Source organism: Mus caroli, chromosome 8, assembly GCF_900094665.2.
Source record: "Mus caroli chromosome 8, CAROLI_EIJ_v1.1, whole genome shotgun sequence".
In the NCBI taxonomy this organism is placed as follows: Eukaryota; Metazoa; Chordata; class Mammalia; order Rodentia; family Muridae; genus Mus; species Mus caroli.
This window is the reverse complement of record NC_034577.1, coordinates 111,827,624-111,837,448: the sequence shown is the minus strand read 5'-3', so window position 1 is coordinate 111,837,448 and position 9,825 is coordinate 111,827,624. Positions and strand designations below refer to the sequence as shown.

Sequence of the window (9,825 nt, the reverse complement as noted above, 5' to 3'; positions counted from 1 at the left end):
TAACCACGGATCCATTTCCCCAGCTCTGAAATCACTCTTTAAAGAACAAGCACAAAGCCTGGAGCTGTAGCTCAGTAGCCCAATACTTGCCTGTGCGTGTATGAGAGGCCCCAGGTTCAAGCCCTGTACTGCTCCAGAAGGGGTAGGGACATTTGCGCTTGTTGAGACCCTTCCCTTTGGAGAAGACTTTATGCCATGGTGTGGGCTCCAAGACTCCACCCCAGTCCCCAGGAGGTCCAAGGTGACTCCCCACCAGCCCAGGCCTAATGGAGTGCGACTCCTACCCGTGCTCAGCAGTGGCCGCTTCTCAGATGCCAGCGGTGGCAATGTAAGTGGTGCTCAGTCAGAAAGCAAAGAATATAAAAGTGCAAGGTGACCAGAAACAAGGTGACCAGAAAGAAAGGTGCCTCACCTGGGTGTACAGGAATGAGCAGAGAAGTGGCAGGTGCACAGCCAAAGGCCCACCACTGGCCGACAGAGAAACAGCATTCTGCACATGCGGACTAAAACATGCTGCCGTAAAAACAGTGCGGTAGAGCTAGGCGTGGTGGTGCATGCTGGGATGCTAACACTTGGGGTGCTAATATCAGAGGGTTGTCATGAGTCCCAGGGAAGCATAAACTATCTTGAAAAAAAAAGGACATTTCCTAGCATTCTGTAGGATGAGGGTGGAGTCCAGGTGGTACCCAGGGGCTATGCGCCCAGGGTAGAGATCAGGTTTGGCTCTGATTTAGGTCCACAGCAAAGAGAAGTTCCATGTCTTTCAGTGGCTCTGACAGGAGCTGCAAACCTAGGGAGGGATGTGAGAAATCTTCATGGTGAAGCTGTACTCCCAAGCAGAAGGTCCGAGCTGACTCGGGTGGGAATCCTGAGTCCCAGAGAGAAGTGACACATCAACCCTCTGACTTAAGTCCTCCATTGAAAACCACGGCCATCACTGGGACCTGAATTTATGTAACAACAACAACAACAAAAGAAAGAAAGAAAGAAAGAAAGAAAGAAAGAAAGAAAGAAAGAAAGAAAGAAAGCTCAAGGATCTCTTCCCTTCCAGACAGGGTCTCTGGTGCTAACATGGGGCAAGGTAGAAGGCTGAATCTCCCAAGTGCTCATCAGGGGCCACTGCTCTGCAGGCTGCAGCTCTGCTGCTGCCAGCTTGTGGCAGAAGTTGGAACATGAGGCATGCTGGGCAGCCATCCTTTTACTGGCCACACCCCAGCTCTCTCACTACAATTTGGTTGTCAGGGTCTACGTAGCCCTGGTTGGCCTAGAACCCTCTATGTCAGCCGGACTGTCCTCAAACTTACTGTCATCACTCTGGTTCTGCTTCTGAGTGCTGGTGTGGAGACAGTGTCACCATGCCTGGCCAGCTGTTACAGACTGGCCTGCTCTGCACAGCCCCACGGTTACCTCTATTCAGTGGTGACAATTTCAAGAACTAAAGTAACTCCCGGCAATTTCTGTAGGCTACCACACAGGATTATGTCAGGCCACCTGTACTGGCTGGTTTTGTGTCAACTTGATACAAGCTGGAGTTTTCACAGAGAAAGGAGCTTCAGTTGGGGAAATGCCTCCATGAGATCCAGCTGTGGGGCATTTTCTCAACTAGTGATCAATGCGGGGAGGGCCCCTTGTGGGTGGTGCCATCTCTGGGCTGGTAGTCCTGGGTTCTATAAGCAAGCAAGCTGAGCAAGCCAGGGGAAGCAAGCCAGTAAAGAACATCCCTCCATGGCCTCTGCATCAGCTACTGCTTCCTGACCTGCTTGAGTTCCAGTCCTGACTTGGGTGATGAACAGCAGTATGGAAGTGTAAGCCAAATAAACCCTTTCTTCCCCAACTTGCTTCTTGGTCATGATGTTTGTGCAGGAATAGAAACCCTGACTAAGACACCACCCTAACAGGACTTTAAGACCATGTAAAAATGTCACAACCTACAATCTCTCAGACCACCATAGTAGTCAATCTAGTTTCAGTTTTTTTGCTTGTTTGTTTTTCAAGACAGGGTTTCCCTGTGCAGCCCTGGCTGTCCCAGAACTCAGAGATCTGCCTGTCCCTGCCCCTGCCCCCACGCCCCATGCTGGAAGTCACCACTGCCTAACAGGTTCCATTTTTATACACTCTTCCTCAACAAGTTAAAACGCAAGTCCCCTACTCAGAATATATTTACCCATCACAGTGGGTAGAAACTTCTGTCACGCAGCCTGGTGACCTGAACTTGACCACAGCAAAATGAAGGGCGAACACCAAGCCCCACATTGTTCCCTACACACGCACCTGACATCACACACAGTAATGATGCAAAAGCCTTAAACCCTCCTCACTTCCACTGTGAGAAACCTAGCAACTCCGGAGACAGGTGCCCTCATTTAGTGACTGCCAAAGAACGAACCACAGACACCACGTAAACTGGTCGTTTATTAGCATGGACCATTGGACACGGCAGCTTCCAGCATGCCGAGGGAGGGAGGGAGGCAGGGAGCCGGCAGGCAGCGGGCTCTCACTTCTTCCACTCATTCTTGTCGTAGTCCCACTTGGCAGAGAAGCCCTGAATGGGGTTGGCCTTCATGTCCAGCATTCGCTTGGTCTGCATGGCCACCCAGTCACGATCAAAGGTATGAGGGATGGGGCCATACACTGTGGAACAGAACAACTTGGTGAGGAAGGCTGCCCTGCCACCTGCCCCCCAACCCCTCTCTCACTCGGGCTTTAATCCAGGGCACTGTAACTCCTATCTCAGAACCTCCCTTGCTTGTGAAAAGTCAGCAGGGAAATCCTATGGATTAAGCTGTCAGTGGCAGAGTCTGCAGGGTGGCCCAGCACACAGCTAGGGGTGCCACTAAGAGGGCTGGCATGTTAGTAGTCTGCAATCACACTCAGGAGGGGAGGGCCTGCTCAGAATGCAACACAACCTGACCCAGAGAGGATGCATGTCAGAGAGCAGGCAAGCCCGACAGTGTCCAAACACTATGGAAAAGGCCGACACCCCAGACTCCAGATGCTTTGGAACAGCCAGCCACACAGCCAATGGGTCTCCTAGCTCACACTATGCAGTCCTCTGTGGACATGAGGCTTAATTAAGCTACAGAACACGATATTCTATACAAAGCAAACCATCTTGCTCTGCCACAAGGACAGCTGGCCACAAAGGCACGCTGTAGCTCATAACTGTTGCCATGATCACAGCGTCTCTATCCATGTGGGCTTGGAGGCCACATAAGACCCCAACAGCACCAAGAGCTATAGCTGTCCTGGGCCTGCCTCACCCTCGCTACTTACCATAGCTCTTCTCCCAAATCAGAACAAGCGCAGTGAAGCCAATGAAGAACATGGCCATGCCCACAACTGTCTTCCATTCATTGGTGCCCCTGTTCATCTCAGCGAAGCTCTCGTTAAACTGGATGCGGTACACTGAATGAGACAGATGCAAGGTAAAGAACACCTACAGAGGGCTCAGCCCCCTCCCTGAATAAACCCATCCCAGGGACTGCACAGGCTAGGCTAGAACACACAACTGTGCACACACCTGCACTCACACACCAGCACACATGGAAGGGGAAAATGAAGAGCTGTGAGCACAGCCCTTGGACATGAGGTCACATGACTGTGAGGTCACGTGGCTCCTCGTTTGGCCAAGCCAGCAGTATGGAATGGATATCCAGAAGCCCAGCTGGGAGAGCTGACCCAGTGCAATCACCTCCACACACTACTGAGTGTTTGTGCACCCCCTCGGATACCCACATTGGACTTTCTCATCCCTAGAAAGGCTGCTCCAGTCGGCCTTCTCCTTCTCCTTCAGCGCCTTCTGGCTGGCAGACAGCATCGTGACATGGGCCACATCAGGCAAGGGGTAGTCACGCCGATCAGCGTAAGCGGGGAAAGCATAGTCTTCACTCTTCACAACACTCCCTAAAACACATTGGAGAGACCTGAAAACCCGTGTGGATGGCAGTCTAGGCAGAAGGGCGGTAACAGGTCAACGGTTAAAACGAAAGCCTGACCTAAGCAAACCCTCAGTCACCAGAGGCAGCACCAGGGCTGAGGGTTATTAGTTAGACAAGCAATTGGACTAAATGGAGACCCAACCACAGGGTCTCATACTCAGGACATAAAATTCAAAAAGGGAAAGGCGACTGTTGCAGAGTCTTGATGGGTCACCGTGACCCCGGCAGCCAAGGACTTACAAGTGCCTACTGCTCACGGAGGCTAACTCTGGACATGGATGGATGGCAGTGTCAGGAAACAAGTAAGCACCTGTACCCCCATGGGCTCCCACTCTGAGTGAGAACTGAGCAGTGCAGGACACTTGGGTCCCACTGGAGGAATGCACGTGTCAGGAAGCAGAAGGTGGCCCTCGAGCCTCTGAGGGAAGACTGCTGTGCTCAACAAGCAGACTCACGGCAGGTTAGTTCTCTGTTCCTTCCCATGTTTCCCACTTAAAACACTCAAAACAGTCCAGTCGGCCCAAAGTGACAGTGGAGAGAGCCAGCCCCAGGGGAGGCTCCAGCTGCTCCATGGAACCATCACAGCGAGTGGCCTCATCAGGACAAAAGCTCAGGCCACAAGAACCCAAGCTGGATCGTGCCCCCAGGGCTTCCTGTTGCTAAAGCTCTAACTTGCCCCGGCTGTCTGCAGGACAAAGCTTTGCAGAATGCTTTCCCCTTAAGCTCAGGCCCAAGTCTGAATCTCCAGGTCATGTTGGTACACAACAGACTAAGCCTTAAGCAGTGCTGTATGTGGTCCTTCTGTGTATTTACTTTGGTGCACAAAAAAACAGTGAGTCTCCATTCTTCAGCTCAACCCCATCCCAACAGAACTGCTGGGATTACTCTCCCACCTCAACCCTCAGCATCCCATAAAGTTGGCCCTGACAGCACACGCTGAACCCAAGCACCCGGCAGGCTGAAGCAGGAGGAGCTCAAATTTGAGACCTGACTGAACAATCACAGAAATGCTGTCCTAAAACTAGGAGACAATGATCAGAAAAAGAACGGCAGCTACTGAACAGCTTACTGAACATTCCTACCAAGTTCAACACACACACACACACATGCTCATGAACCCTCAACCCTATGCCTCTAAGCTAAAGGACTGCAAGCTATTGAGATAGATGTAAATTAGGGTGAGAATGTTCTAGAATCAATCAACTATGATAATGGCACATACCAGCAACTACACTAAAATAACGAGAAGTGACTTGAGTGACCCAATGTATTGTGTGAATTACAGCTCAGCTATCAGACTGCCATAAACTCTCATGGTCTCAGAGCATGGCAGCCATAAAGCACTACATTCTAGATCAAGAGTGGGTAAGTTGTTTTCTAGGCGCACTTGAGAGCTTTTGTGCCTCTTCCATGGATCAGAGGAAAGCAAAGGCCAAACCCCCCTCTTTAAAAAGGTCAGGGTCAGAGGTGCAGAGCCCACAGCCAGCTTCCTCGTAGCTGTGGCCACCTGTGCAGGACCACGCTCAAGTGTGCAGGGAGGGGCTGGAGAGATGGCTCAGTGGGTAAGAGCACCCGACTGCTCTTCCGAAGGTCCGGAGTTCAAATCCCAGCAACCACATGGTGGCTCACAACCATCTGTAATGAGATCTGACTCCCTCTTCTGGAGTGTCTGAAGACAGCTACAGTGTACTTACATATAATAAATAAATCTTTAAGAAAAAAAAAGTGTGCAGGGAGGTGACCTCACCTGAATGAGTGGCCTCATTAGGCAAGGACTGGCATCGTCCCCACCTGGAGCATGAGAAACATAGAAAGACGCCGACTGCTGAGGGCCATATTGCACATGAAGACAAGTCCCAAGCAACTATCCCTGCTCCTGGGCCTAAGGGCTGTGGGTAAGGGGAGCTGGCAGCCTTACTTCCAAGTAGACCGGGGTTGCAGAAACCTTCCCTACCTACCCAGGCATATGCCAGGCCTCAGTCGCCCTTCTTAAACCTCAACCTTTGGGGAAAATTTACAGAATAATAATAAAAGGGGGGCAAAAGCAAAGACTGCAATCACAAGATCACTTCTGTTCCTACCCCAGGCGCGCGCTGCCCGGCTTGTCAGATGTTAGGGCTCAGATCTCTTCTCAGTCACCTCACACCACAAATACCTCAACTGACAGCAGTGCCCCAGCGGAGTCCCAAAGCACTCTAACACTGTGGGCACAGATGTCCACAGAGGACAACAAGGAGACTGCAGCTCCTTGTCCACTGGCCAGACTGCCAAAAAAAAAAAAAAAGACGACAGCCAAGCCAGACAAAAACTGGTCTTGTCACAGATATCTGTGCTTGGAGATGGAGCATGTCTTTCCGTGTTGGATAATAAAAGAGGGACTTCCTTACCCAACACCCTTCTGTCTCAGCCTGCACATAGGGTGCCCCAGGGAGAGCAACAGGACACAGCACTCTCACTGCTGCAGAGCCTTAGGACACCAGCAGCTGGTCCATGGTTGAGGTGAAATCCACACAGCTCAGACTCAAGCCCACCAACCTCCCTTCGCTTCCATGCTTCTGGGATGGCAACAGAAGAGGGGCTTAATACGTTTACAGAGGCTTGTGGCAGGAAAAGATTAAAGTAAGACATGGAGGCAGACAGAAGGGACAGAACTTTACAGGTGTGGTATCCTGCCTTTAACCACAGCATTCAGGAGGCACAGTGTGGAACCCTGTGGGTCCAAAGCCAGTCAGAGCTACACAGTGAGACTGGGAGGAAGGAGGGAAGAAAGGAGAGAGAAAAAAAATGTAAGAAGAAAGTAAAGCAAGCAAAGACCTAAACTAATAGGATTTACCCACACTCCTTCAAGCAGACAAACGCCTGTTCAAACTCTCATCATCCCTAAAATCCCTGTAAGGCCAAGCTACCAGGCATCTTTGTTAAAAAAAAAAAAAAAAAAAAATCCCAGCACAGGACCTGAGACATAGGGGCAAAAAGACATTAAGTTTGCCTATTTGAAAGTAAAAGTCCTGAGCCGGGCATGGCGGTGCACATCTTTAATCCCAGAACATGGGAGGCAGAGGCAGGTTAAGTCTCTGTGCTCCAAGGCAGCCAGAGCCACGCAGAGAAACCCTGTCACGAGAAACCAAAGGGAGGAGAAAGAAAAGGGCAGGGAAGGGAATGAAAGTCCCACTCACCATGTGCTCGAAGGCACACCGAAGTAGAAATGGCTCTCTTGCCAATCAGGCTCAGCGCTCTGGAAGCCAACATTCTGAAAGACAAAAAAAAAAAAAAAAAAAAAGTATACCTCTAACAATGACAGAAAACACCTTTTAGCCAAAATCTTTTTGCCGCAACATTCAGGAAGTAAATGCAACTTATCCCCCGAAACGCACGGGCTGGCCTGAAAGCTTCCACTATTATTATTTTCCTCTACCTCGGAAGAGCGGGCATTACAGGCCAGAGGCATGCCCCCAGGATCCGGTTTTTATTACTGAGGCGAAGGCACAAGGTGAGCTTCCTGACATCAAGCCAAGGGCTGTAATATACATGGCTTTGGCCAATGACTATAAACCCGGCTTCTTAAAAAATTAACTAGAAAGACAAAAGTGACTGAAACTGCTAGAACTCGGTATATATATATCATGGTAGTACACCTCCTGCGACTGGGTTTTATTTTAAAAATTGACTTGTGCAGACTGCGAAGGGCAAGCGGGAGGAGGCCTGGCCCTGGCCCGCTTCCAGTCCCTGCGTCCCGAAGGCGACCTGGATGACCCTGTCACCCGCCCCAGCGACCCGAGCCCCACGCCTCACTGTAGCACAACCCCTGGGATTCGATCCCCGAGAGAGAACGTCCGAGCCCGGAAAAAAAAAAAAAAAAATCAACGCCCGGGGCGGCAGAAACCGTAGCGTGACGTCAGGGCTCAGGTCGCTGTCCCTCAGGCCTGGCGCAGCGGGAACGCCCGGTGCCGGGCAGGCCGGAGCGGGGACCCGAGACAACGGACCCGCCCGGGGAAGCGGGCGCCCCAAGGTCACGGAGCCGCTCAAGTCCCGGGTCCGGGGGCGTCTCGGAGGCACTGCTCCCGGCTCCGGCGCTCCAGGTCCTCGGGCCCCCGACCGTGCCACCCTCACCCGCCGTCCAAGGCCGTCACCTGCCACCGCTGCCCAGGCGACCGCCGCGACCGCCCTCTACACTCCGGGGTGCTCGCGACCGGAAGAACGGGGCCCGCAACCGGAAGACCTAGACGGAGCCGCGAAGCATCGCGGGAATCGGGGAAGCCCCGCCCCACGCCCGTCCACTTCAGAGCGCGGGGCTGGGCGGGGCGGGGCGCGGCACGGGGCGGGGCGGGGCGGTAACTGTCGCGAAAGGCCGAGCGGGTCGCGGCTGCTTTCCGGCAGACGTTTTCCGGCCGACGGGCTGAGGCGGGAGGCCGCGGCCGGAGGTGCGAGCGCGTCACGGCGTGCAGCGGGGGGTCGTGGCGGAGGACCGTGGTGCGTGGGTCGCGATGCCCGGCGTGAAGCTGACTACGCAGGCCTACTGCAAGATGGTGCTCCACGGCGCCAAGTACCCACACTGCGCTGTCAACGGGCTCCTGGTGGCCGAGAGGCAGAGGCCGCGCAAGGAGCATCCTCCCGGCGCGGGCAGCCACACGCTCTTCGTGGACTGCATCCCGCTCTTCCACGGCACGCTGGCTCTGACGCCCATGCTGGAGGTGGCGCTCACCCTGGTAAGCTCGCGGCGGCCGAGGCCGCGGCGCGGGGTTCCGGGCCGGGCGGAGTCGGGCACCCTTCGCGGGACACAGCGGCTGCTCCCGGGGAGCTCTCGAGGTTTTGTAAGATGACCGAGAAACTCGAGTGTATGGTGGACGTCCTTAAAACCAGCACTCGGGATGGGGAGGCAAGAGTTCGAGGTCAGCCTGGTCTACATAGTGAGACCTGGGATAGGTAACGTTTAAAGTTTAAACTTAATGTGCTTGTGAGGCCACAAAGAAAAAAAAAATGCCTATAGCAGATAAATCTCTAGTTTTACAGACTTTTTTGTTTGTTTGTTTTTTTATTTTGTGGGTTCACTTGCCGATTATTTTCCCCCAGACTTGCTGTTTTAGCAAGATTATAGGTCATAATACTGACTGCTGTTTCTGCGTTTGCAATCAAACTTGCTTTCTCTGCTCAAGAGACAATTGCAAGACCCGGAATTTTAACTCTGCGGTTTGCCTTTATAAAGCCCTGGACTGATATGGTCAGACGCTGCTTACTCCATCTTGGAAGCGCCCTCAGGTGCCGTCCTGACGACACACCTGAGAAACAGATCAGACCCGTAACCACCCAGTCTCCCCACAGCCTCATTTACATCTCAGAATGAGCTCTGAAGTTAAAAATCTGAGCTGGCCAAGGAGGGAATGCTAATCCTGTCTCCCGCTCCCCCACCAAAATGACTGCATTGAATCAGAGACTTGCTTTGAATGTAGCCCCCCCCCCCCCCCCATGCTAGTCTGGCACTCCCAGCACTTCCTGCTCTAGATTCCTGAGAACTGGGATTACAGACGTGACTAGCATTCCTTGATTTCTGTGTCTTTTGGGGGGGGGGGGCTAGGGTTTCACTCTTGTGGCCTTAACCAAGTTTGGGACTCTTCTGTAGACCAAGCTGGCCTCCTACACACAGACCTGCCTGCCTCCATCTCCTGAGGCTAGATCTAAAGGTGTGCACTACCACCACGCCTTGCTCGTCCATTATTTAATTTACATTAAAACACCAGAGGTAATTTCCAGCAAACTACAAGAGCCTTTAGGCAAATTGGCACGTTTACTGGGCACATTTTGAATGCCTTGAAGAGTTATTGTATGGTTTTTTTTTTTTTTTTTTTTTTAGATTTTTTCTGAGCAGGAGGAAGATTTGTAGGTGATACTT

The 9,825-nt window shown here is 52.4% G+C and overlaps 2 protein-coding genes across 3 annotated transcripts in view; one reads left to right on the top strand and one right to left on the bottom strand.

Annotated features, from left to right (window-relative positions):
- Positions 1-2,394: 2,394 nt before the first annotated feature.
- LOC110299870 lies at positions 2,395-8,183 on the bottom strand. Of its 2 annotated transcripts, none has more exons than XM_021169788.2 (5): positions 8,049-8,183; positions 7,115-7,188; positions 3,736-3,903; positions 3,274-3,405; positions 2,395-2,631 (listed from the first exon to the last, which is right to left on the bottom strand). In XM_021169788.2, exons 2-5 carry the CDS (start codon positions 7,185-7,187, stop codon positions 2,495-2,497), a joined length of 510 nt encoding a protein of 169 aa, XP_021025447.1. In that variant the 5' UTR covers position 7,188; positions 8,049-8,183; the 3' UTR covers positions 2,395-2,494. The 2 variants fall into 2 exon arrangements, with proteins under 2 accessions (XP_021025447.1, XP_021025446.1); XM_021169787.2 differs by having other exon boundaries at positions 8,069-8,183.
- A 110-nt stretch (positions 8,184-8,293) lies between these two features.
- Positions 8,294-9,825, top strand: part of Emc8 (ER membrane protein complex subunit 8) — an 11,031-nt gene continuing 9,499 nt past the window's right edge. The window contains exon 1 of the mRNA XM_021169786.1: positions 8,294-8,644. Within this exon, the coding sequence (XP_021025445.1) occupies positions 8,423-8,644 (222 nt within the window). The 5' untranslated portion in view covers positions 8,294-8,422. The remainder of the gene's footprint in view (positions 8,645-9,825) is intronic.

What these genes read in the sequence shown, in the direction of transcription:
- LOC110299870 (XM_021169788.2), bottom strand. Translation starts at nt 7,187, where the DNA reads ATGTTGGCTTCCAGAGCGCTGAGCCTGATTGGCAAGAGAGCCATTTCT. An exon ending in GGTGTGCCTTCGAGCACATG is followed by an intron (nt 3,904 to 7,114) that starts GTGAGTGGGACT and finishes AATGTGTTTTAG; the next exon opens with GGAGTGTTGTGAAGAGTGAA. An exon ending in GATTTGGGAGAAGAGCTATG is followed by an intron (nt 2,632 to 3,273) that starts GTAAGTAGCGAG and finishes TCTGTTCCACAG; the next exon opens with TGTATGGCCCCATCCCTCAT.